Source organism: Gavia stellata, chromosome 4 (genome assembly GCF_030936135.1).
Source record: "Gavia stellata isolate bGavSte3 chromosome 4, bGavSte3.hap2, whole genome shotgun sequence".
Classification (NCBI taxonomy): domain Eukaryota; kingdom Metazoa; phylum Chordata; class Aves; order Gaviiformes; family Gaviidae; genus Gavia; species Gavia stellata.
Window position 1 is genome coordinate 84,678,652 of NC_082597.1, and position 27,590 is coordinate 84,706,241.

General features: G+C 43.6%; 1 protein-coding gene across 2 annotated transcripts; it reads left to right on the plus strand.

Annotated features, from left to right (window-relative positions):
- FOXJ2 (forkhead box J2) lies at positions 1-27,008 on the plus strand. Of its 2 annotated transcripts, none has more exons than XM_009810639.2 (11): positions 1-937; positions 15,700-16,052; positions 16,576-16,650; positions 18,544-18,612; positions 18,982-19,122; positions 19,571-19,769; positions 21,657-21,983; positions 22,383-22,484; positions 22,934-23,134; positions 23,885-23,983; positions 24,566-27,008. In XM_009810639.2, exons 2-11 carry the CDS (start codon positions 15,720-15,722, stop codon positions 24,652-24,654), a joined length of 1,635 nt encoding a protein of 544 aa, XP_009808941.1. In that variant the 5' UTR covers positions 1-937; positions 15,700-15,719; the 3' UTR covers positions 24,655-27,008. The 2 variants fall into 2 exon arrangements, with proteins under 2 accessions (XP_009808941.1, XP_009808942.1); XM_009810640.2 differs by having other exon boundaries at positions 19,574-19,769.
- The last annotated feature ends 582 nt before the right edge of the window (positions 27,009-27,590 follow it).

A 27,590-nucleotide genomic window follows, 5' to 3' on the forward strand; every position in this document is an offset into this window, starting at 1 on the left:
GAGAGGCGTCCTCAGACCCCGCTTCCTGAGGGTTGTGAGAATAGCCCTTACCACCTACTCCCCCCTGCCACTGAGGAAATTCCTCCCCCAAGCAGAGGAGAGAGCCCTTCCCCAGCGCAGACAGTAACAGGGGAGTCTTCACAGAAGAAACCCCGTATGCCCAAGAGAGGCAGTCCCTAAGACAGAAATAAGCAGGAGCTCCAGATACTTACCTAGTAATTTTAATTATTTACATCTGCTCAGCAGGCAGCAGAGAAAGCAAAACAAGGGAGAGAAAGCAGAGGCAGATTTAGATATTCTTCTTGCCTTTTCCAGTTGCTGTTAACCACTGGAGATAAAGGTAATTTCCAATACTGACCTCATCCTCCTTCATCCCAAGGAAGATCCCTCATCCCCTAATCCCAAGAGCGTTTTCTTTAAATATCCTGTGCAAGGAGAGAAGACACACCTCCCAGATACAGGGAAAGGAAAAGGCAGATTTCGCAGATAATATCCACAGAGATAGCAAGAATTTTTTCAGAGATAGAGATTTGCCCACCCTTAAGGACAAGGTGCACCTAGAGGAAAGAGAAGAGAGACTTCCAGGTAGGGAGATTGGGGAAATTGATCTCTGAAATAATCTGACGGTCGGCGAAAAGGCTGTCTCCCAGGGGAACACCCCTTTAGTAGTTAGCTGCCAAAAGGGAGAGAGGATCTCCATCCTGGGATAAAACCAGCAGTTTTAGGGGACTGACAGTCCCAAGCAGATTGTTTTAATACTCAAGATCCTGATTACATCCGCAATCCCTTCGCCCTCAAAATATTTCTTGAAGAAGCTCTTGGAATAGCTGACAGCAACGCTCTGAGGATGGGTCTCAGAGAAGGAGTGTGAAGGGCAGCACCCCAGAAACCAGCACTGAAGATAATCCACCTCCCTCCAGAAAATCTTCCAGACAGAGTGAGTGACCACATTATATCACCTCTCTATTCCTAGCTGTCCTTCTCTTTTGCCTTCTGTCCTTGTTTTCCATGTCTCTTCTCTCACTGTATCTGCTTTCCTATTAATCTTTTCTCTCTCTGTTTCAGAACCTCGCCCCAGTCTTCTTTTTCTGTGTGTCTTTCTCCATCTCTCATTTAGCTCCCTTATATGCTATATGGAATTGACCTGATTCTTTCCCTCACTGTTTAGCTTATGGGAGACCTTAGCCCTATTTAATTGTGAGAAACCTCTCTGCCCTTTCCCTCCTACTTTCTTTCGCTGGTGCATTCATCCTAGGCTCAGCCTTTATCATCACTGGCGTGAAATTAATTTCTGTCATTTAGGGGTCATTGAGAAGGATAATACTGGCCAAAAAAATGTTGAGGAGACAGGAGCAGTGATTTGTAGTGCTAGCGTCCAAGGACGCACCCGTGGGGTTGGAGTGTCGGTTGTTCTCCATGTGGGTCCTACTATGCTTGTAACTGTGGGAATAAAATCATTGTGCGATGCAGACCTCACTGTGCTTGGGAGCTGAACGTACAGATCCCAGTGCTAGTACTCTGAGATGTGTGTCCTAATGTACCTAGGGGCTGGGGGATGAATTCTGGAAAAAGTGCCCTTGAGAGTGGGTTCTTTGGTGCTCGGGGCCTGGGAATGAAAATCGCCACAGTGCTGGTGGAACCTGCTCTGAAAGCCAAAAGAAGCCAGTCCGTTGCCACCAGTCTTCATCTGTGTTTTATGCTGTGTTCAGGGGCTAGGAATGTGAATCCTAATGCTAGTGCTGTGGTGAGCCAAGCTGGCTGATTTTTGTAAATGAGGCCGTTAATTTCCAGTCACAAATGAGTGTTCTGATGCTAAGGTAGTGATTTCCTGAGAAATCAAGTCCGAGGGAGACTTCATCTCAAATGAAGCCAAAGCAGATTGCCGTAGCAGAAGAATCATGCCTAAGGATATCTCACCTGAGATATTCCTGTTTCTGTTCTCCAGTGAGACAGCAGTGAGGAAATCCAAGATCAAAGGGTCCTTGGCCAGGACAGGAACCCTTCTGGAATCCATTTGGGAGCACAGTGGTTAACAGGGAGTCCCTGAAGAAGGAACTCCTTGGTGTAATTTGCTAGCAAGATCAGACAAAAGATTCCAGGTCCCTCCAAAGCGATTCCCCATTTTGGCAGAGAATGTTGACAGTTACCCGTAGCTTCAGAAGGTGCCTCCTTCCAAGGGAAGGCTGAACCGTGAAGCGTACATATGTTCTGGGGGTACTGTTAGATGCCCTCCTACCTGTTGCCCTATAGTTATGCAATCAGCCTGTTTTGAGTACAGCTGTGTTATCTAGCAGAAGGGAAGAGATAACTGAGGCATTTTGGCCTTTGTACATTCAAGGGGGTAACTGACTTTTCATACTCTTGAGGTTAATTTACCTCGCGCTGCCCCCTTCCTCACAGTAATGACTTGACATTTTTCAAGTGCTTTTGGCTCTGATGGATGCCAGGGCGCTTTACAGAATATATATGCCAGCCTTACAAAATTCTGCTCTCCCACAACAATTATCTTTTTCTATATGAAACGCTTTTTTCTTCATTATTAACGATAAAGATTACGATTTTGTATTTGCTGCCTGAGGTTTAAATGTTCATGACAGACATACAAGGCTGAAAGTCGTATGCTGTACAGTAATTGTTACTTACTTGTTAATTGCTGACAGGACATTCAGTGCTGACTTGGACACACAAAATTAAGACAATCTCTGCTCTGAAGATCTCGTAGCCTAAAACACAGCTATACAAAAGCTAGGAGGTACCAATAAATTTAAGGGAGGGTATAATTTTTAGAGAGTGTAGCTTTTCAGTGTGATCACGGTATTTAAATCAAATGTTTATCACAGGCGAAAATGCAGATTCCTCTGAGGTGGAATACTGCAGCTGTTCTGCACCATTTTTTTAATACAAAAAGTGTCCGTAAAAGAAAAAGGGAGAGTATTATTTATCTTCATAAAAGTGAAAGGTACTTTATAGACACATTTAAATGAAAGCGCTATGTCTTTAAGAGTTTACATCAAGAATTTTAAACCTGAACACCTAAAATCAGACTTTAAAAACCACATTTAGGTACCTAGGTAAATAGCCTAATTCTTGTAAGTGCCCAGGAACGTAGAGTTGCCTTCAACAGAAGCAATGAAGTCTTCCAACATTTGAGTAAGAGCCACTTGGTTATGCGTGTATGGGTTTGTAAATTTGAATTTGGACATTCGTGTTTCTAAAAGTTGACTTTTAAAGTTGAAGCAGCCTGATCTTGTCCTATGTGCACTCCGTTCCCATCTGAGAACTGAGTGTGTGGCATTTCTCAGGTCAAGCCCTTAAGTGAAATGAAATGAGACAATCTAGAGAGTTATGGGAAAGGGTTTACATTACTGGAAGATCATGAGGTTATATTAATGTTTAAGTACGTGTTCTGTAAGTTCTTGGGTTTTACCTTGAAATCTGGTTCTGTAGGCAAGTTTCTAGGATGAAATAAGGAGTCCGAAAAGTTGGAATGAAATACAATAAACAGTTTGGGGACTTTGGATGTAATTTCCCAGTCCAAGACAGGTTTGTGACTACTGTAGTACCTTTTCCCCGCCCCCCCCCCCCCCCCCCCCCCCAATAAAAATCCAGCTGAATGCTGGTGTCTCTGAAGACGTTTTTTTCTTACCCCGAAGGTACAGGTATCTTTGCTTGCTACCTCCTCCCCTGAACTTCAGCTGACCTTCGTACAGTAGGAGATTCAGTCTGCATCACAGTTTGGATCTTTGGCCCTTTACTTCAAGTGTCAGAAAGGAGGTATGGTTAATGGCAACTGTGATACGGACAGCTGTCCCTCAAGAGCAGGACTGGGCTGATTATCTCATTTTACACAGCTGTCAGACAGGAGTTACATCTCGGTCATTAGCAAACAAACCATGCAATGCTTTTGGACTCATTTTTCCATTTGCTTCTCCCAGCCTTGGGTAGAATTGTAACAAGTGACTTTCACACGGAACCCTCTGTGTTTTGTAGTACTCCATTTGCAGAATCTGTTGATGAGTGGTGCTTCAGATTTGAAACTTAAAAAAAATACTGTTTCTAGCATTTGTCGGTCTGGAAGACAACTTTGAAAATATGAGTAGTGCCCAGATTAATGGACAACGTAAAATGGTATCTTCAAAATGTTTGAACTCTCCAGTTGTGTTAACTCTGAAGCCTAAAGAAAAGCTTTTAAATCTCTGTATTGCTGGCTGTTGCACATCATGTTATTTTCGCAAGAATATCCAGTTGATGCATTCAACCTCCAAATGCTTATTGTCTTGGTAGGAGTCAGTATTGCTACTTGCTGTCTCTTCTGCTGTTGTTTCCTTCTTCCTTCTAAGTGATGTATGATGAACTCAAAAATTTATAACATATTTTTGCCTTGCACTCATGTTTTCACTTTTAAAGGCAGTCCGTGTATGTGTATTACTGAGAGAGAGCAAGCATGCTGCAGTATGTTTTCACAATTGATTGCAAATTTTCATTTTAAGTTTGAAATGAAAATGCAAAACATTGGGGATGCTTCAAAATTCGGAGACCTCGCAACAGAGTTTAGGACCGATTTAATGTTGTGTCCTGTGGTGCTTTGCTGAGATTTGGACTAGACTGTCGTTTTATCCTTCTGTCTTTGACCTGCCCCATCCTCTACCCCATCCTGTTACGAACCTTGGAGTCAGTGTCTTAAAGGTAGAGGATGCACAGATTTTGCTAGTTCCTGACCTTTGTGAACCCTTCCCTGAATCCCTTCGTGGGCTTCCTAGCATCCTGTCACAGGCAGGTTCCTCTCCTGCACCTTTAAGGCCCAGCATGTTTCTACCCCGCCTACTTCTTTACTCTCATTTCCTCCTACACCTCACTCCTCCTCCCAGTTCTCTCTGTACTGCTCTTTGCATCTCATTTTCCATGCTGTCCCTTTGGCATTCTGTCCTGTGGTCCTATAAGCCTAAAGTGCTGCTTCTCTCTCCATCAAGCAAGCATCCCTCATCTCCCCTCTAGGATCCTTCACTGGCAGGAATCCTTTCTTGCTACATCTCACAGGCCCCGCTCTTACTTCCACACTTGCATTTTGACCTGTTCTTGTTTGGCTTTCATTAGATTATATGCTTGTGGACACAGCGTTTTTTGTCTGAGGTTATGTCAAGAAACCTGTTCTTTTTTACGACTACACAATAAATAGAATTTTGTTCCTCTGAAAATATCCCGTTTTGCTAGGCTGGGGAATGGCGCTTTGTCTCCATAATCCATCTGACTCATTCATTCTCCCACCCTCCCTTCTCCCCTGCCCCCTTCCCTTTCTCAGGAATAGCTGGATTTTAGTTGGTTAGAATGAAAAGCCCTTGCATTACGTTCTCTGGTTCCTTCCAGCACTTCAGAATCTTGGTTTTGAGAACTGGGGTGAACAATTTATGCAAGGCCCAGTACTCATCTCCTCATCTTTCTAAGCTGGTCAGTTTACTTGGTGTGAAGTCAAGAAATAAGGGAATGTGCATTCTTTATTGGCCCTTTTTTATATGTAAGAGAGACTGAGTAATGAGGGAGAGGGGGAGATGATGAGTGAGAGCTTTTATACCTCAAGGAATAAAAAATTGCCTTTTTTTTTTTTACAATTAGCAATTCAAATTTTGTTTATGCTCTCTGCTGTATAAAGACTGTGGCTGATTATAGCAGAAATATGTAATTACTGTTTAAAGTTCAAATCTGAATAATTGGGAAGGAATCTGAACTTTTCGTGGTCACAAATTAAAGGAGCAAAGTTTCTGAATTCTCAGTTTCCCCCCAAAAAATATTGTTAAGTAAAAACAAAACAATTCTCCCTCCCCATCAGGAACTTGCAGAGAAAAGTAAACAAGCTGCTGAAGTAGTTACCTCTGAAATTCCCTTTATCTCTACCTGAACAAAGCAGACAAACTTTGGATGTAGAGTACTGGTCTAGGATTTGGGAGACCTGTGTTCTCGGCATGGTTCTGCTACTCCTTTGCTGGCTGACCTTGGGCGGCACGCTCCTCCGTGCATGGCTATCCTGGAATAGGTTATTGATCCTGTATAAGGATTCCAAAGTAAAAGGGTGAAAAACACTTTATAAAGGCTGGCTGTTCTTCTTGCTGTTGATTACTTTAATTATATATAATGTGATACTGAACTCAAGACCTCTCTGTGCTGCTTCTTGTGGCATTAAGAAGCAGTGAAAGCATGATGCCCCAATTAATTTTTGTTTCATGGAAGGACCTGTGACTCCAAAACCGAAAGATCCTGTACCATGTCTGCAGCCTAAAACTGTTTTTTAAGTTGACTTAAGTACAGATATTCTGACTCCCTTGAAGCTTCTCCTAAGATCTCTAATGACCTTTTCTTGGCCAGGTCTGCGGGTCTCTGTTCCATCTTCATCCTTCTTGGCTTCCCTGCTGTTTTTGACACTTGATCATGCCCAGTCTTGAAATCTTGTCCTCCCTTGACTTTTGTGTCAGTATTTTCCTGGTTTCCCTCCTACTGTTCTAGTCATTCATTCAGTAGCTTCTGCACTAAGCTGTTTACCTTCCTCCATTTATTTTTTTCATAAGTTAGACAAAAAGACACACCTCTGGTATCCTCTCTTTGCTTTTCTTTGCCTCCTTCATGCCAGTGGTATTAAATTATACAACTTGGCATTCTACCTTAACATCTTTTTTGTACGATTTGCTGCAAGTTTAAGACCGCTGAGGCCAAGATGAAACTCCAGAAAGCTCCTCTGAGATTTCCCTTTGTTTCCTGCTTTCCTCTGTTTAGAGCTGCCACAGTTGGGCCTATAACATGGGTTTTCTTGCACTCATCTTGCTCTGCACATAGAGGATAGGGGCTCGTCTTCCAGTTCCATGGCCTGAATACTCCGCTTCTTCTTTCTTAGTCTCTTTGGGTAACCCTTACGCTTTCTCCTTTATTTACCATCTCGGTTACTGCTAGCTGTTCTTGCTGGCCTCTGACAATTGTCTTACTTTCTTGTCTTGTTAAAAACACAATTACTGAAGCTATCCTCCTGGAGTGTTTTCTCAACATGTTGCCATCTCCTTCTTGACAAGCCTGTCCGTTGGCTATCATCCACCACATAAGGTTCCAGCTTCTTGTACTCACTCTAAGGGGCCTTCCCATTTATGTTTCTCCCCTATCTGTCGCTCTCTCTTACTGTCCTTTGCTCTGCCAGCAACACAAGCATGACATTGTGCTTTTCCATTTCTTGCATGAGCATCTCTTCACATTCTTCCTCAGCTGACTCATACCTTGATACATATAGGAAAATTGCCAGCCAATAGAGGCCAGACATACTGGAAACTACATATTTGCATATTTGAAAATTATTCAAAAGACCTAACTGATACTGGGAGGTAGTTGTCATCATACATGTACCCTCCTCTCCCTGGCTTCTTTTGTAAAGAAGGATGATTACAAAAGTAAATAAAGATGATCATAAGGAAAGACACAACATCTGAAAGACAGGAAGGTTGGGGTTGGAGCAGAGTAATATTTACTCGCAGTTGCAAGGTGGCAACTGCAGCGAGTATGTGTGTGGAAGAAGTGGGCTTCTTTCAGTATCTGTAAGGAAATGAACAGGAGATTCAGTTTGAGGATGATACACAAAATGGAGCATTTTATGAGTAGCATGCAGAAAGCCAAGTAGCAGTACTGGCGTTTTAAGCCAGAATAAACTGTTAATGGGTGTGTGTTCCTTGCTAGTGTGGTTCTGAATCGTCTTGACCTTCAAGCTTGGTACAAATCTTTACAAGTTGTGAGCCTGGGTAGGGACTGTCAGGTGTTTTGTCTTCTGGAAGACAGTTCAGTCAGTTTAGTTCAGGATAACAGCTAACAGAACAGTGAAAAGGAGTTATGTTAAAACAGTGGTTAAGACCTAATTTATGACCTTCACACAGTATTATCTGATTCTTCTGATCACTCTCCAGCTTCAATTTCAGCTGCATTTGGTTTCCAAACTCCTCTTTAACAGGCTTTTCTGCCATGCTTTGGTAATCTTAACTCTGGGAGCATCTGCTGTATGTACATTTTGGCCACGTGGTATCCGACTAATCTGCACTTGATACCAATTTCCTTATTTTATATGAATTCAGTACGTAGTTCTTGCTAGTGCTTTATACCCATTTCCACAAGTGGGACGGAATGGGTTGTGGCTTGTTTCAGCAACTATTACGGAGTTCATATTGACTGATCTACCTTCAGTGGTTCAGCCTTTGGAGAACAGGTTCTGACCACTTGCAGTCAGATTTTCGTTTTCACTCTGCCTGGCTGGCGTTCATTTAGCCCTGGGAGCTCTCTTCCATAGAAGCTTTGTACTATTACTATTATTAAACTGCAAGGTTAACAGTCATTTTTCACCGATAGACCCATTTTTTAATGGCAATAAGAATATGGTTTTCATTTATAAATGCATGTTGCGTTCTTTTAACCTGGGTTTCTGTACCTATCTTTGCAACGATGTGAAGATGATCTCGAGCAAGATATTTTGCATGCTGATCTACTTCTGATGTTGTCTCTTAATTTCAGAGACAATCTGGGTATCATATCAGTGTTTGCATATCCTGTACTGAAGGTTTACTACTGGATGTGACTCTGATAGGCAGCTAAAATTGAAATCCTTCTCTTTGACCTGGGTGCTCCCACAAGGCTGTGGGAAATACCTTCTCTTAGATACAGTTTCTTTACCACAGACTTCCTGGTTTCCAAGGGTAAATTTCATTCCAGATATGTGCTCATAAATCTGAATTATTCCAAGAACAATACCCAATACCTTTCTCAGTGTAAAAGTCATTGTTCTGTTAATATTCTTAAAGCAAACGCCAAAGATTTCTCTTGCCTGTCTTGGCGTATGTTTAGAATTACAGCTCCTACTTCCACTGGTAAAATACTGCGTAGTGGTACTGAGGGTGGAGGGATGCTGTAGAGACATTTCTGCGGTGGTGATGTATTTTTCATTGTGCTTCTTCAAAGTGCTTGGTTTACTTTTTACTTCAGATCTGTTATTGGGAGGGTTGTCATGGGACATTTGGCTTATTATTAGAATAAATCTTTTATGGTAGTCTTATTACAAAGAAAATAATTTTCGGCTCAAAAGAATTTTAGGCATACCAGGATTCTCAATATCATTTGCTGTTTCTTTTGACAGGTGTTACGTATTGCCCGCTTTCACTTACGCAGCACCATAAATAAGCAAACTAATCTTAACTTGGAACACATATTTTCAGACTGTCTGAGGGGTCCCTGCAATGTTTGTGTAGTATTTCTCTCAGCGTTTTTGCTGCATGTTTATATAGCAGACAACAAAAATATTTGATTAGTTGTTCTTATTAAAATCTGGCAAGGCACTAGCTCTGCTTGATCCTAGCCTTTTATGCCTGTAAAGATAGCGTCTCCCTTGACATGAGAATATTTTAGACTTTGGCTGTAATGCCATCTGTTGACAAGTTTAAATAAGCAGGCCAGGTTTTGTAAACTATACCATTTTGTCGGTTTCCTACAAGACTAGTACATAATTGCTTTTGGAATTGGATCCTGATGCACTTCCAACATGGGGGTTTTGGTGGCTTTAGAGTCCCCACAAGACTTGATGCTTCATCAGTACCAAGAATACATGCACAGCCAGTGCCGTTCATGCACTAAATTCAAAATACAAAATTATACCCTGCTCGTGCATCTTTCACAAAATGGAGGGAATTGAAAGGTCCTATGTCAAAATGTGCTGTTACGATATTTATGTAATTAGTAACTATTATGAAAACAAATTTTCTTTCTTTTTATTGTTCCTTGAGACCTAATATGAACCTTATCTTGTTGAGATGTCTGTTTGTTAAATTGTTATACAGATATGGTTTTCCTTTAATTACAACAAAACAATTAGTTTGATGATTTATATTAAGCTATACATGCTCTCTTCCTCTAACTCTGATTTTTCAGTACCATCTTACCGTGTTATGTTGTAACTTCTAGCAAATTTGCAGTTCAGGATGCCATAATTACTGTACCACCTGTGTTCTTTTACACAAAATAGCATTGAACACTCACAGTCATTCCGTCTTGCACAGCAAGTAGTTTTGAGGAGGGGTGTAGAGTCAGACCCCGCTGTGACATGGACAGGCGCAGGCTGTGACAGGTCGTATTCGTATAGCTGATACCACGCTGTGTGCTCTTAGGTGACAGTGACTTCCTTTGGTTGAATTCTTCTTTCGTTTGTGGTTCATCACTAGTGAGAACTGTTTGCCCCTTATTACCACGTCTGCAAGCCTATAGTTTATTGGGAAAATGTTTTTTGGCTCATTCTACTGCTCCCAATGGAGGGAAACATGATTCTAGGGTATGACGATTTCTCTTACGTCTTTGCCTCAGGGACTGGTTTTCCTCCTTTCATGTGGCACTGCAGACAGAAGTGTACTTTCAAACTGCAGTGCTTTTCTTTTGGTTTGCGGATATACTAACATGACACCTACCACTCCTTCCAGGTTAAGTTTCATTTTATGAACAATACCCAGCAGCCTCTCTCTTCCTTCTGGATTTGATTCCAGAAACAAACATTTCCTGAAGGCTTCTCACAAGTAATTACCGAAATGATGGATAACAATTTCAGGCTGTGCAGGTAATCGTTATCCTGTTTTCTGATTTCTTACATGAAACAAATATCTCTCAGTGAGGATGTTTGCTTAGAGAAGACAAGATTTTTAAGTGTTCTGTTCCTGCCCTCTTACTTCACACCTCCTTATTTTTGAGGGAAAGCGCATGTCTTAAAATGGCAAATTTCTCTTCCTGCAAGAGTTAGCAAAATTGATTCTTTTCCCCTTTCTGTATTGGCATAAGAATACAGGTTTCTTGCATGTGTAATTTACACAACTATGTCAAAATTGCCTTTTTCCATCAAAGTAGAAGCTGTCCGTTTCTCCATGCGAGTGGTGTTCTTGCGTGTTACTTTTCTTCCTTACTTTTGAGGCAATTTCCTCTAATTGACATCCTGCTCACCTTTTGTGTTTCAGAAAGGTTGCAGTCAAATGGTTCTTTTTTGCCAGTTTGTTGGGTTTGAGGTTTTTTGTTTGTTAAATACCTCAGAAGCTAGGTGTATCTCTGAGTATATTAGAAGGATATTGTTAGATCACTGGATCTGTGTCTCAGGCACCTAAATAGAAGTAGCCTTATTTTTATACGTGTTCTACAGCAAAGTCTCTCACTGCTTGGTAGTCTGTTGTGCATTTCTTTCTTCTCAAAATTTATGCTGAGAAACTTAAGTTGAGTCTCCTTTGAATGTTTTGCCAGTAGTGTTTCATTGGATTGGAATAGCGGTAAATAAAGCAACAGCGAAAGTAAATATAGAAAAGTAAATGTAGAGATTTATTCTAGAATATGCATCTTCTGTAGGCTGTGCACAGCATAGTTTCATTCATCGTATGACTCTCTGCTGGAGTCGTAACTGATTCGGACTGGCCAGCCTTTGAGTTCAGCCTTAGAGAATGTTTCAGGCTATAAATGTATGTTAACTGCGTTCAATATGACCCTTAGAGTGCTGTTCCCCACATTTCGTACATTTTTCAGTCCTGATATATAAGTAGCAGTGATCTCGGATAAGATCTGGCTTAGAGCAGGCATTTGCAAAAGAGCAGGGCAGGCAAAGTACAGATTTCTTCAGTCCGGCGGCAGGGTAGTACAGTCTGACAGACAGAAGGCTGCCTTGCATTTTCAGCCTGAGGTTCAATTTGCTAGTTGCAGATATTCAAAGTAAGGCAGTAGCTTTCCTGGAAAGCTTTAGAGAAGTATTACTAGTCCCAAGTGAATTAGTGGTTATTAAAAGGTATTCAATGCTAGGATTTTTGTTAATGATTAATACATTTTCCTTATGAATTAGACAGATTCTCATCTGTTTAATTGTAGTTTTGGATCAGTGCTTGGCTGCCATTTTGCGTCTCTCTGACCTGTCTTGACTTGGGGTTGTACTGGAACTATTTCGTGCTTGAGAAATTAAGACTCTGGAGTCAATTTCCAGCTGTTGATGGTGGTTATGACTTGGCTACCTTACCCTTGGTTTTTAAAGTCAGCCAAATACATAAACAGATACCATTTACCATGTAAAGTCAGAGATTATGAATTCTGGTTTTTGACTTTCTTTTTACTTCTTCAAAGTTAATTCTGGTTTGCTAATTGGTAGGATTTTTGTTTTAAACACCCTTGATTCCAGTTCAGTGTGTTTATTAGTCTTTACTATTTTCTTTTTCTTTGTTTGAGTGGGATCATAAGGGAAGAGTTTGAAAGAAGATTTGCCAGGCAATAAACTGGGAAGGGAAAGTTGGAAGAATCATCAGCTGCTCTGGTTTGGCTGCAGTCGTGCTTTATCATACCATTAAGTAGTGTTAAGCTGGTGTACTGCTTGGATCAGGTGAATGAGATATGTAGCACGAATTATAGCAAGTATTACTGTTATAGCAAGTATTCTTTCAAATAATTTAGTAGCCAATTACATCAAATTATTTTTGCACTGACAGCGTCTGGAACTGCCACCTTACCAGACTTCTGACAATGCCTGATTATTACAGATCCCATATTGCCAGGATACAGACATATAAATCCAGTAACATGACCAAGTTTAAACTTGGAAAAAAATAATCTTATTCCACTGCTTTAAAATTTCCCATGTGATTGTTATTGGGTCTGAGCCTTCACTTTCTGTCCTAAATTACTGTCTAGCGTATGTGTGCTTAAAGAGCTGCTGTATTTTACTGAAAAGCAGTTGTTTCAGTACTGGCTGATTAGTGCATATGTATACACCGATTTTTTTTTTTTATTTATTTATTTTAATTGAAGATTTTAGGATTTTGTTTTCTTGTCAAATATTTTTATAAACCAGGGAATGAAAATACTCAGTTTCTTAACGTGGGTGTAATGTGACCCAATTCTAACCTTGCTTGTCTTCCTGAGAAGTGTATTTTACACAAATATGCAAAAGCTTGTGTATTTGATGGTTGGCATGTTGCATACCAGTCTTACATTTTACAGCATAGCCAGTCATCCCAAATGGTCCACTGACATAACCTGGGCAAATCTGAAGCTCTGTGAAACTTGCAGTGTCGTCTTCTGCTTCTTTAATTTCTGGTGTTTCAGATTGGTATCTTAATCTGCCATAGGCTTTTATAACCTAATTTTCTTGATTTCTGTGCTTGTCTTAAAAAAAAAAAAGGGGGGGGGGCGTGGCTGGGAAATGTGTATTTATTTTACTTTGGATTTGTATTGTTAACACAACTGATATTTCATAACGGTTTAACATGCGTATGATAAGCAGCAGTAATTTGTTCTCTGATTGCACTGTGGAAATTAAAATTTGTATGAAACACACTTACAAAATAAAGCATTCAACTGATATTTAGTTCATGTTTGTTTTCTCCCAAGCTGAGTACCACTTTTAGTGAGGACTGTACCTGTAAAGTTCCCATGCAAATGTAGCTGTGTTTCTGTTACATGGATACCTCATTGGTCTATCCATCCCCACTGGATAAAAATACATTGTTGCTTTACCTTTGTATAATTCAGGAAGGAATAGCGCTGCTTTTTTTTAAATTTAAAATGATTGAGATCAGCTCAATTCAGCCAAAAAGAGCTATATTCAATAACAACTTGAGGAGGGTGGATAATGGAAAGCCTTTTGCAGCTCTGATCGTCTAGTTAGCTGTGTAGCAAGCACTCATCGCTATCATATGTGATAGTGTGGCAGATGAGTAGATAGATAAGTTAGTAGCAGTTGGGCTTTTCCTTTCCTCCACAGACAGAAAAATGTTTCCACTCACTACAGATACTGTAGTGCTGCAATTTTACTTTTCAGTTGGTGCGTGCATATAAGTGTGAGTGACAATGTTAGCTGTGCAATTAGGAGGTGTTTTCTGAGCCCAGGGCTTCAGAGCCACTGCTTATGGTGGTTGAGGGATGGATTTTGTTGGGGTATTGTGTAGGTGTTTGAGCCTTAAGAGACGTGATGAGCACATGCATGAAAATGAAAGGTTTAGCGCAGATAAACATCTTGGAGCGTGGACTCTTAAGTGCTTTTGTGCTGTGAGAGCATTTTAGCACAGAAGTAAGTGCAAGGTATAATGCATATGGTTGTGGGGGAAGAACGGGGAGCTTCTGTGTCAAAATGCTGGGTGCATCTGTCTCTGGATCTGTGCATCCACGCTGTGTTATTGTCAAATACCTATTTTTAGACTGAGTATCTAATTGGTATTCATGCAGATGGGTGTCTCCCATTCTTATCTGATCCACTCATCTGAGTGATGCACTTGGTGGGAGGTGTCTGCTGATGAATCTTTCCTAAGCAGAGTGTCTTCATGTCGGTCTGTTCTCTCTTACCTGTGTTTAATTTGTTACATGAGCGTGTACGTAGGTATGTGCATGTGTGTTTGTGCATTTACTTTTGTATGCACTAGCATGCTCAAAGATAGTATCATCTAATCTTCTAAAAAGATTAATTTCAAAAATGAAAGAGGCAGAACTTGCAGACCCTTCAAGACAAGATTCTTCTCTCTATGAAAAGAGTAAGTGCAGAGCAGTGCAGGTTGTGCCCATGGAAACTACCTCAGTCCAGACTTCAAGGCGTTGCTCCTCGTATAGTGATGCAGCCAGTTATGAGTAAGAGTGATGATCTTTCTGCTGCCTTGACTACTACAAAAGACAGCGTACAAGTTTGTGTGCTAAGTGTACAAGTTCATGCTGCTAAGTGTTTTCTTCATATAAAATAGTTGTTAAGTAGAAAACCCTGGGTACAAGTGCTAGCCATGTTGGACAGGTGTGGTTTATTTTTATGAGGGGAAATATGAAAGATCCTGAGTCTGTTTCCACCCTGCGGCAAATTTGTGTATGACTTTGGACAAATAAGTTTTTCTTGTGTCTCAGATTTGGGGAAAATACTTGCCTGTTCCATTGTAAACAAAGCAAGATTTAATTCAATAACATGACATGTATATTTAGGAAAAATGGGTTAAGGTAGGCAAAGCTTTAACTATTACAAGCTTAATATAGTTTGTTCCACCTCGACGTGGTAGATGTAATTATCTATATATAGTATTATGCATGATCTTGGTGTTTTAAAATGAGATATGTAATCCTAGCTCTAAGGAATAGGATTCATTATAATGTCACCCGATGCAAAAAGAGAGGCTAGGCCTTAGAGAGGAGTGAATTTTCCCCCAAATTAAGATGGTCAGAGTCCTGATTTTTCCAGATGATCTAATTAACTTGTAGTTTGTGTATTCCCTTTAAGCTATGATTTTCCTCTTACCTGACACAGAAAACCTACTGGATTACAGATAATCTTGGTGAAGGCTCCCAAGGTTATATTGCTTATGTAGTAAAGGAGTCAGTGTGATACAGCTGCTGAAAAGGCTCCACTTGCTTTGAAGAGATCTTAGTTCTTCACCTGGGAACAGTTGGGATGCTCTGGGTAAGACTGTCCTAGCAATGTTAGCATCGGCACTGTCCCAGCCACTATCAGCAAGGATGGTCCTCCCAGAGACACAGTCATAGGCCTTTTTGGATGATTCTTTCTGGCTGGGAATAAGGTATATGAAGTAGAATGATCTTCACACAGGCATTTGTGATAGGGGGGAGAAGCAGAGGAGGAATGCAAATGGATCTTTCTGTTCTTAGGGTTCACCTTGCTTGTATCTCAGGAGTTCCCTTTCTGCTCCTTTCTCCTCACAGATACTCCTGCTTCCAGCATCATGGCCTCTGACCTGGAAAGCAGCCTCACTTCCATAGACTGGCTCCCCCAGCTTACTTTAAGGGCTACTATTGAAAAATTAGGGGGTTCCTCTCAAGCAGGACCTCCAGGGGCTGCCCGAAAGTGTCCCCCAGGCTCACCGACAGATCCCAATGCCACCCTGAGTAAGGATGAGGCTGCAGTGCACCAAGATGGGAAGCCACGTTACAGCTATGCCACTTTGATCACATACGCCATCAACTCATCACCTGCCAAGAAGATGACACTTAGTGAGATCTACCGTTGGATCTGTGACAACTTCCCCTACTACAAAAATGCTGGTATTGGTTGGAAGGTGAGGAATTGCATCGTTAAAGTACCCCTTTTGGCTAATTACAGGGCTTATTTTCTTAATTCTGTGTAAAATATCCTCACTGAGCAGAATAAAAAGACAGATGTGAAACTAAGTTGGCCAACTGGAGAAAATGCAGAGCCAGAAGTCCCATTTTCTCTGAGAATTTTGTTGTATGTATGTGATAGCCCATTAAGAAGGAGCCTGCAAAAAGACTACCACCACCAACCAGGAAAAACAAAACAAAGAACCCCCCAAATCCCACATGACTACCAACCTCTGCATCGCACTGATACCATTTTCACTGCACCTTCCGTAGATGTATAGGTGGTTCAGCCCCATTCATCCTTATCCATCCCTCTCATTTCCACAGCTTCTGTTCTGCTCCATTCCGGGTATATGTAGTGGGCTTCAGCTTTTGAGTATGCACAATCCTTCTCTATTTTCTTTGTCCACTCCCAGGCATACTCAGAAGGCTGTATGTTTTCATTGTAGCGCTTACCTGTATCTCTTACTCTCTCATCAGAACTCTATTCGTCATAACCTCTCTCTGAATAAATGTTTTCGGAAGGTGCCTCGACCGAGAGATGATCCTGGGAAGGTAAGAAATCTGCATGCTCCTGGGCAAGCAATTTAAAACTGCAGGGAATAAGCCGGGGTTGCCCTTTCTAACTCATGGTTGGAATTTGAAACCTAAAGTGTAGGCAAAAATGGAAGCAGTAGTAAGATTTACTGCAGTGCTTTGGCTACAGAGGCATTCACTTAAAGGGAACCTGTAAAGGGGCCTTAATGGTTTTAGCAATTATTTTTCTTATCTGTGATCTTCGGTTGACTTTAAAGATACTGGAAGAAGGAAAAAATGGGGTTGAATGTACTTTATTAGTTTTGTTTCTTTTTCTTCTTGATCTTTATGTGTAAAATGTGGGTCTAGTCCAGCATTTCTATTATGAAACACCATGGTGGCTGCCGGTGAATGGCAGAACTATGATGCGGCGTCATGGGTTTCATGGAGGCAAGATCCATGGAAGTGAGAGCAGAACTGCTACCTATTTAGACTGCAGAACATTTGGTGTTGGGGAAAAAAAATGTCACTGTCAGATAGTTCAAATCTGTAGAAATAATTTACAAGTAAAACTCAAAAATTTAGGAATTTGTTGGCTAAGTAAGGGCTAATAAAGCTCTGTTAGTGTATATATAGATTGTAAAGGGGAATTGATAACAAAACCAAGACTTGGCATGTAGATACTATTACCATTAAAAAAAAAAAACAAAAACAAACAAGCAGAAGGAGGTGGTGGGGACAAGAAGCTATGTATTTAGACAGAAAGATTGTCTCCTTCCCCCATCCTAAAGTTACCAGAAAGGGACACTTGCTCAAGCCTTTTATTTCAGGTTATATTTAAAGGACTAAGTGGTGCTCAGTTGGCGTCTATAAATGGAAGTAGTATATCTTTGAAGATCACTGCTCAAAAATACCATTGATTATATGGCTTATTCCAGGAAATCCTAACTAACTTCAGTGTACATGTTTGCAGGTGTTCATTGGCATGTTGGGCTGGGTTTATAACGAAAACCTGTCCTTTGCTTGTCACTGATTACTCAGATTTCAATTGGCGGTTAAAATGAGCTAAATCACACTCCAGAGTTCTCTTTATACTTACGTAGAAAACAACATACATAATTATAGACTAGTTTATGTGGAAAGGGACCTCGGGAGGTCAACAACCCCCACCTCCCCCCGGATGGGGACAATTAGATTGGGTTGTTGAGGTCTTCATTGAGTTTTGAATACCTCCAAGGATGAAGATATCACAACTGGGCACTTGTTACAGAGCTGCACCACCATCATTGTGAAAGAATTTTTTGTTGCATCTTATTGTAGTTTCCCTTGCTGTAACTTGTGGTTGTTGCCTCTTATTCTTGTGCTGTGCATTTTTGAGAAGAGTTTGATTCTGTCTTCTTTATAATCAAATTACACAGTTGAAGACAATTGTTAGATCCCCTTAGCCTTCTCTTGTCCAGGCTAAACAGATCTCTCTGTCTGAACTGCTACACCACGTGTTTTAGTTCTTAACCATCATGGTGGCCCCTCTTTGGATGCATGGAAACAGAGTGATCCTTCTAGCTGTCTCTGCCCAATCCAAACACTGAGTTGGTTTTCATCAGTCAATAACAAATTCCTGTTGTGAGGAAGGTACTGAAGGGGGTGTGCAGGCCCAAAAGAGTTGGCCTAGCTTGGATCAAAACACCTTCTCGGTGTCCTGTCTCAGAGTGATGGGAATGTAGAGCATTCTGCTTTCCACCAGTAGCATCGTACCTCATTGTTCAATACAACCCAGTGCAAGAGAGGAATCTCTTTCCAACACCCAAGTCTTGGTTGTCTGATGTTCTGGAGGATGGTCCTTGTGGTCCTAATGTTTAGTTGGTCCTGAATTCTTTGAGTCAGGAAGCTCTCTGATTTAATCATGCATTCACCAATGGGTCTTCTTTCCAGGGCTCTTATTGGACAATAGATACGTGTCCAGATATATCTCGCAAGAGGCGGCATCCTCCAGATGATGACGTGAGTGTTGTTCTTTCCAGACAGCATGGAGCGGGAGGGGGGATTCCCTTCTTGTTCCAAGGAGTCCTTCCAGCACCAGACCATGATATCATTTTGGGGGCAGAGTGTACAGGTGGGGAGACAAAGGCTAGGACTGAATGGACTAGGGTGTATATCCTGCCGATTGGCGGCTGTTGCTGCTGTTCAGTAGCAAAGTTAATCGTGTTTGAAGTGCTTTACCCTGACTCTTCAGTGACTAAGGCCCGGTCCTCCCCTTTCCTAAGCCATGAACTTCTACAGCGGGGGAGCTGGCTTCCCATCTGCAGTTTCACTTCTCCATCTTTTTTTTAATTCTGCTCCTTTCCTTGTCTCTTTCTTCCTCATCCACAGATACCGCAAGACTCCCCAGAGCAGGAGGCAAGTAAAAGCCCCCGAGGGGCTGTTCCAGTCAGCACAGAAGCCTCTTTGCCACCTGAGGCCACCCCTCAACTGTCGCTCCAGAGCAGCACTCCTATTGCCAACTACAGTCAGGTGAGCAGCAGGGAGAAGGATAGAAGCCTTATGGCCGGGGGGAAAAGGAGAGGGGGAGGAGTGCGTGAATGGAAAAGCGAAGTGGTGGGAAGAGAGGGAATCGTGAAAATAGTGATACAGAGGCAAAAGTAAAAAGAAGGGAAGAAGCTGACATAGCAGAGACAGAAAATGAGGAGGAAGTGAATTTTAATAAAGGGCTTGATGGGGATAAGGGTAAAGGCATAATGGTATTAGGTAGCTGAAGAAAAGGCTAGAGCCAGTGTGCTGCAGAGGGAGGGTGGCGGTTGACTTTCCTCAAGGAAAATGGCAGTTGGGAAGATCTGTTGGGAGATCAGCTAAGCGATACGGGATATCAGTGCATGTTCTACCTGTATCTGGTATCTCTGGATCGCTGTCTCAAGTTGCAAAACCTAGTACAAGCTAAAGGCCTTACTTCTACCTTCCTTAGCAGGGTGCAGGGCCCGTGGATGTTGCTTCTACCGTAGCAGGGGGGCAGGGCCGTGAAGGGGCCGATGTGCCACCCCCACTCTACAGTGCCAACCATGACTTCAAGTTCTCCTACTCTGAGATCAACTTCCAGGACCTTAGCTGGTCCTTCCGAAATCTCTACAAATCCATGCTGGAGAAATCATCTTCCTCTCAGCACGGTGAGTAACTATATGCGTCATGCGGGGTGGGCAGGTATCTACCCACACAGTCTTGTCCACTGATCTATCCTTGGTATCTCAGATCTTTCCTTGTTTCGGAGCCTGTGCAAACAGACTTTCCTTCTTTGGCATGCTGTAATTAGTTCTGCCAGGAGCAGATAAGAAATCTGCATGTCCTTTATCTTTTGCTCCCCTTAGTCCTCTCAGAATACAGAGGATAATGATTTAAAAATACCTTGTGTTGATACAAAAGCAAATACTAAAATGGCAGAAGCTTAGAGAAATGAAGTCCTGAAGAAAAGCATGTTGGAGAAGTATTCACAATCTGTCAGGCTAGAAACCATAAGAGGGAGGGGATTGATGCACGTGGACTTTCTCCAAAAGGAGAGTGGAAAGTCGTCGTTCCTCAGATCTGTTAAAACTAGGATTGTACAAGGCCTTGGAGAATTGAGCTTCGTGGATTGAGAGCGTGGAAGAGAGAGCCTGCAGCTCCATTCGTAGCTTGCGTTTCTGGGATGGAGGAAGCAGCCACGAGAGGGCAGGGTCGCTGCAGGAATGAGACAAGATGAGATGTCCGCTGAAAACACTTCAGAAAGCTCTTCAGTTGCTGTTCCTGCTTTTAAACACTTCTCAATATTAGTCTGGTGTAACAAGGAGATATGTTATTAGATGAGCCTCTCACCTATGCTGTCAAGCATCATACAGTGCAGGCAAAGTTTGCTACTTTAGGAGGAGCCTCCCAAACTCATCGCTTCAGTGAAATAAACATGTATTACTTTTACTGCTTTCATCATGCTGGCACTGAGATTCCTAGTAGGAGCCTGTTGTGTGAGGTGTTGTAGCATTAGCAAGCTACAAAAATGTAGAGAAGAACCTTGACTCAGTGTGTGCCTCTGTTTGTAAAAGCTTAGCAGTGGTCTAGGGGGTTTCCCCCAAGTCTTCAGCTGTAGGGTTGTCTAGGAAAACTTGCAGTTTTTGAGGAAATCTTGTGGGCAACTTTTGACTCAGGATGGCAGCATTCATCCTTTTGCCCCATCGCAGTGGTAGGATGCTCTAAGGGTTGATTTTGGATCTAGTGAAAAACTGAGGCTTGCTTGCGGATAGTCAAGTAAGGGCACTCAAAGTAAGAAAAGGGTAGCTCAGGTTAGTGGCATGGAATGCCCTTCACTGCATTTTTTTTTTTTTTCCTGGAGGTTTCACAACATAAGGGGAGAGTGAACCGGGGAAGCAGACTTAAGAGATGCGCTGATCTCCTGACGTGGGGAAGAATGCAGAACACCTGATGATCTTGCATGTAGGGGCTGCCTGAAATACAAGAGGATAGAAATGACACTCTGAATGAGTCAGGAGGAATGAAAGTAGTAAAGGAGCCCTGATGTGTGTGCAGTGTGCTGTCTGTACAAGAGCCGTAGAATGTGTGACCTCTAATGATCTGTGTGAGAAAAATTGTGAAGGTTCCCGACCAACCTGCTTGCAAGACGGGAACTGAAGGGAGCTTTTGGAAACAGCAAGTCAGATTGATCAAGTTACCTGTTTTCTAAACGTTTTGTCATTTAAGTTTGCTTAATGGTCATTTCATTTGCATGAAACTTCAGGAGAGCATGGGTTACTTTGGTAAATACAGGAAAAATCTAGGGAGGAATTTAAGTGCCTAACTTTGTACTAGAAGTTTAAATCCTGCTGGAGCTTTGTTGTAGAGCCTTTTATTTTGAACAGGATCTGGAGCGCAGTGAGGGTGTAACTGTGCAGGTGACAGTTGTTGCAGAAGGCAATCCAAAAGCTTCGTCAATAGCAGAATGAGCGGTGTGAAATTAGAGATGGATAATTTAAGCAGAGGTCTGATCCAGGCAGCTCTTAAAGCTCCCTCCTCTTTCTTTTACTTGGCAGGTTTCTCTTCTCTCCTTGGTGACATGCAGCCCTCCAACCACAACTACTACATGTACCAGCAGCAGCAGCAGCAAGGCCCCTCATCAGTGGGTGCTGCTCCCCCACTCCACACTCCAACCCCAGAGGGTTGCCCATCCCAAGGGGGAAAGCAGCAGGGTGGTGAAGGTTACGGCCCTCCACCAGTGATGTCCATGCACCCACCCCCAATGCAGCATGGAGGCTACCACCAGCATCAACAACATCACCCGCACTCCCACCCACAGCAGCAGCCGCATCAGCACCAGCAGCAGCAGCAGTCACAGGCTTCAATCAACAATGCTGGCTTTGGTGAGTCAGGGGTGATGGAAAGAACAGCTGGGGAAAAGGGAGCAGAGAGGAGCCCCCAGACAGAAATTCCACAAGCGAGCTTTCCCTAAGTAGTGCCTACATCGTGTGTGGAAAAAGGGCGAAAGCCAGTTATGATTGAAACCTGAGAGGGAAATTGCTTCCTTACTGAAGGAAGGGAGGATACATCCATACGGGGTTTGGGGTTCCGTTTAGGGATGCAGGATAAAGTCAGGGGCTGAATGAAAAAGGAGGCACCATTCCCGGTCTTCCAAGGCCAAAAGGATTTCTAGCTACTGTAGCATCAGGCTCTTTGGTGAAGAGGGGCCGATCATGTTATATTGAGGGGAGGAGGGAAAGGGCGGTCTGTTTTGACATAATCTTGTCCCCATTTCCTTCCAGCATTTCCCCCTGATTGGTGCTCCAACATCGATTCCCTGAAGGAAAGCTTCAAGATGGTAAACCGGCTGAACTGGTCTAGCATTGAGCACTCCCAATTTTCAGGTCAGTGGTGGCCTAGCGATTAGGTCTAGTGACTCAGTGACTAGGGCTGTAGTCTAGAATATGTGAGTGCTGTGCCCAGATCTTTTTTTCAGTGTAACCCTGTCAAGTCTGCGGGTTTCTCAGTGACTCAGCCCTTCTCTTTGTAAAATGAGGTGTCCTACTTCATGGGTTCTGTTAAAGACCCTGAAGCACTTGAACACTGCAAGAACTTGGGGCAGGGGAAATTAATTCATAAAAGTATGTCAGAAAGTTAACTGAGAGATTTCCCTCCTACTCTTCCCTCCCCTACCTGTGTCAGTATCCTAGATATGGAGCTCTCCAGGAGTTTGGTGACAGGTTCAAAGCAATGAAGTTGGGTTTGTGGGGAGAAGGTAGGATTTAGGGGTAGAAGACAGAAGCTCTTTGCCGGGAACACCACAGTGTTTGATGTTGTCCTTTGTCCCCTGCAGAGCTGATGGAGAGTCTGCGCCAGGCTGAGCGGAAGAACTGGACGCTGGATCAACACCATATTGCCAACCTCTGTGACTCCCTTAATCACTTCCTTACCCAGACTGGTCAGCTCCCTCATCTGGTTGGCCCACAGCAGCCCCCCCGAATCTCTGATTCTTGTGCCCTGAACAGTGGCAAACAGGAGCAGTCCATGAACCAAGGTAATTAGGAAGGAGACTAAAATGACATGTCAATGAAGGCCCAATTCTGTGAATATCCTAAACTATGTGCTGCCTTGCCAGGCGATGTAGCACCGAGCGACTCAGGGCTGGGCTGCCAGAGCTGTTGGTAGCAACTCAGCTTCCTCTGGCTTTAAAGAATTAGGATGTCCTATGTCTGTGGCCTAGGCAGACCGTTATTATGTGATGCATACCATTGACAGGCAACCTCTCCAGGCAGAAATACGTTTAAAAGGAGAAGTGGGTGGTGGTTTCTGTAGGTGACCAACAGAAAGGAATGGCAAGGTAGAGAGATTGCTATTCCAGATGGCAGGAGCTGTAAAGAAGAAAGCTCTTGCACCCAAGTTGGAAAAATACTGACTGGACAAGGAGTAGGAGGGTGCACTCTGAGGAGAGCACAGAGGATATCATGGTCTTGATACAACTGTGGTGGTGTGTGTCATCTAGTGCTGAACTAAATGGATGATATTGAGCCAGCTTGTGGCGTTTCTGGATGAAAATTTTCTTCTTTTACAATAATAGAGAAACTCCTGCTGGTTCCAAGAACAAGACCCCTGACCAAGCTATAGCTTGCAGTTAGGACCCAACAGCTGAACATCTCCTCAGTATCCCGTGGGTCTGAGTGAGTTGCTCTGTGGCTGAGCTGCCACCCAGTCAGGGCCAAGGCAGCTGACCAGAACGTTAACAGGGTTGTTTTTTTGTTTGTTTTTTTTTATTCCTTTTCTTTCACAGTGAACTCCTATGGTCAGCCCCAGCCTCCCCATCTCTTCTCCGGGCCATCTCCTATGTACCAGATTTCCACCCAGGACTCTCCAGGATATAATCGCCCAGGTAAGGGGTGACATTAAGGCATATTATACCAATGAACATTAAAGAACCGGTTGCCAAGCCCTTGGTGCATTTCTCCCAAAGCACTTACTCATCAAATGGAGCACTGAGGGTGGAGAGGGAGCCTGGACTGCAAGGGACCCTCCATTTTGGGCTCTGCCATAGCTCTGGCAAGGTTTAGGATTTCAGTGGCCTGGTATCTTTTACTTCACGTAAATAGTCTTCCAGCTCAGCCTCACCCTCAGTTAGCTGCTTGAAGGGAACTTTACAAGAGAAGCTTCTGTTGATGAAGTCCTTTGTGCTCTATCAGCAGTCAGCTGTAAGGGAAGTTACGGAGGCTGAAACTTAATCTCTGTAGAAGCTGCTGTGGAGGATTTCACAGCAGACCACCGACAGACCGCGGTAGGTGCTGTCTGACAGGGAGAAATTGATGCCAGTAGTGTTCTTGCTTGTTAGACTGTTGGAAGGGGGAAGGCCCGAATCCCTTACACTTTCTTTTGCCCAAGGGCCCACTGTGAAAAAGCATGACCTTTTTTATTCTAACTGTTCTTTTTTCCTTTTCTTTTTTTCTTGTTTTTGGCTCAGCTCACCATCTGGTCCCTCGGCCTCCAGGGCCTCCTCCAGGCGCCAACGAGGAAATCCCCGATGATTTCGACTGGGACTTGATCACCTAGCGAGTTACAGACTTGATAGTCCGTCCTTTGTGAAGGACGCGGGAGGGGAGGGGGACGTGGGGTGAATGGTGCCAGCACCACCCTCCCCAGCCTCCCTGCCTTGCCTGTATATAGATATATTCTCTATCTCCGCCAGAGAAGCCACCGCAAGATGCTGCCGAAGATAATCCTTCCTTGCGTCCTGTTTTATCTTCTTTTTCTTCTTTTGTTTATTATTATTATTGTTGTTATTATTATTATTATTACCAATAATTGAGCACAGCCCTCCCCCTCCTCTGGTGGCCTCGGACGCATCGGATCGGCTCTTTCGTGTTGCGTGGCGCCCTGTGGAGGGCGGAAAGATGGGTCCTTGGTGCCATGAAAAGACCTCGGAAGGCTGAATCCTTGAGTGCATCTTTCTCTGCCTCCGTCATTTTGCGTTTAACAATCCCTCTTTCCCTTCAAGGTGGCCGGTGAAACTGTCGTATTGGCTACTGGAGTGAGAGAGCCTAGTGGACCCTGGGAGCCTGTAGTTATGTTGTTTCGTAAATGTTGTAAAGGTCAGGGGGCTAAAGGGACACTGGAGGGGTGATCTTAGCTCTGTGAACTTTCTCGCACCAGCAGGAAAAGCAAGAAAAGAGAAGCGGAGTTCCCAAGTACAAAGAGAGGGTAATCCCTGAGGTGGGAAGAGCTGAGCCGAGCTGGGAGGGCAGACCTGAGTTTGGAGAAAGGAGGAGGTAGCAGAGATGGTATTTCAGCAGAGAAGTTGGGTTTCGGAATGCAGTGCCATCTGTGAGGGCCGAGAGCGATTTTGAGGGAATCCTGACCTATTTTCTGTACTGCCTTTTGCAGTCTCCAGGTGAAGCCTACATATCCGTCAGGTGAAAGAAGCAGTCAGGGGTGTCACGTGTGATTCAGCAAATTCTATTCCGCAGAGCTTTTAATTTCACCCCCCACCCCTTCAAGCCCTTCTCCAGAATATGTAGTGAGGCTCTTACTTGCATATGCAAATTTGGAAGTTTTCTCCCATCAGTATTTGTTCAGCTTTTACTTCGCCCTCTGCCCCTCGTCTTTATCTGGAGACTGTCCTCGCCTGCGGTTGGAGCGTGCCAGCAACAGGAGCCTTGTTGCGTCGGCGCCAGTTCGCAGTCGGTGGTTCCCACTTCGTGAACGGGCTAATGGTGGGGGGAGGAAGCTGCTGCTCGGAGTGGAGGCGCATTGGGGGACTTCTGGTCGAGGGGCTGGATGGACCCTCTGGTCAAGTAACGGGGAGGCCCTCACAAGTGTTTTTTGGCAGAGGTGCATTGGAAGAGAGAGGATGGAGTGGGGCAGATTTTTAAACCGAACAGCCAAAGAGCGTAGTGTAAAAGGGAGGAGGGTGGGTCAGACCCCTCGCAGTTCAGCTGGGGAGACGATGGAACCTGGTGTAAATCCCAAAGGATGAGTTTTGTCAGCACTTGCCAATCAGGAAGGTGGAAGAGGTGCAGGAGCAGGAGTGAGTGTTGAGATGCCTCCTCCCCAAAGCTGTGTCCTGTGTTCCCCTTTTTTCTGGCGTGGCTCTGTTCTGTCAAACCTCTTGTTTCCTCTTAGTAATTTGTAAAGCCTCCCCCCAGCCCTTATTCCCTGTTTGCCAGTGAAGGGAACCAAGATGGAAGTAAAACATCATGGCTGCGTGACAGACCTGGGGCAGGGGAGTAATAACCTCTACTCTGACTGCAGGAAGGTGGGGAACTAGCATTGCTTTTTAAATTTGCTGTAGGGATAAACCAATTGGATCTTTGTCGGGGAAGTGGACAGAGTCTCGTTGTGTTGGGGGGGGACATTTTTGTTTCTTTTTTTTTTTTTTTCTTTTTTAAGCGTGTGTTTGGGGGGGAGTTCGCCATTGAGTGTTTCCAAGAGAAATGAGGAATCCCAGAGCCAACTTCTGCATGGAGTCAGCTGTTCTCTCTGCTGCCTCGGGATGGGAATGATACAGCTTGGAAGCACGTGCGGTGGGTTTCGGTGGAAAGTGGCACCAGAGACCACCATGAGAGACGACCTCTGCTAGGTGCCGTTAGTGCTTTGCAGAGGATGTTACTGAGAGCCGGCGCCGTGGAGGTCCGAAAACACCACCGGAAGAAAAACAAAGCAAGATGGCTCCTTCTGCGTATCCAAGTGCTCCTCATTTGCATATTTGCCTCATTTGCGTATTAAGTTGCGCCTCATTTGCATATGTAAATACATGCCGGTCAGTGTGCAAATTAGCCTCGTTCCTCAGCCCCTGAAATCAATGTGCGTTGTTAGTGCGTGGGAAGGCGTCGGGTGGGCGGCGTGGAGCTCCGCAGGGTGCGCGGGTGCCGGCCTGTCAGGGAGAGGGGTTCTTGCAGGCCCCCCCAGCGCGGCGTGGCCCCCCATGCTTTGTGTCAGTGGTCAGGGAGAGAGGGGCGTGGTCTCACGAGTTTATTTTTGTGCATGCTTTCTTAATAAAAGGAAAAAGTGAATGTTTATGGTTTAACTCTTTTGGTGCCAGTATTGAATTTTTTTTTCAGCGGCGCCCGTCAGGTGGGCTCGGTTCCCACCGACTTACCTTAGAAAGAGAATTTGGGTGTGGACGTCGCTAAACGAACAGCCCGCACCTATGTGTGCGTTACAGTGGAGACTTTTTAGAATGTTGAGAGCGGAAAGTTCTCACCGCTGGCTGTTCTCTGGGCACTGGGATCAGTGAGCCCTTCAATTCCTGCTCGTCAGAAAGGCAACGTGAAAACGGTACCAAGGCTTAGTGATACCGTTGGTGATACCATTTGTTGACCTTACTCCTTTAAGGAGGGATTAACACAAAAAGCAGATTTTGAACCACTTCCTTAGAGTACCTAGTAAGCATACTGCTGCTTTTGAGGAGCAGGGAATGCTCAAGCTTGGGAAACACCCCCAAATCGCCTGATGGGGCGAAATACTCTTCCTCCACCAGAAAAGACATC

Excerpts from the sequence above, each read along its gene's own strand:
- FOXJ2 (XM_009810639.2), top strand. The coding sequence starts at position 15,720 with ATGGCCTCTGACCTGGAAAGCAGCCTCACTTCCATAGACTGGCTCCCC. Across the intron at positions 21,984-22,382 it reads AATCAACAATGCTGGCTTTG|CATTTCCCCCTGATTGGTGC; the intron begins GTGAGTCAGGGG and ends ATTTCCTTCCAG. Across the intron at positions 23,135-23,884 it reads GGAGCAGTCCATGAACCAAG|TGAACTCCTATGGTCAGCCC; the intron begins GTAATTAGGAAG and ends TTTCTTTCACAG.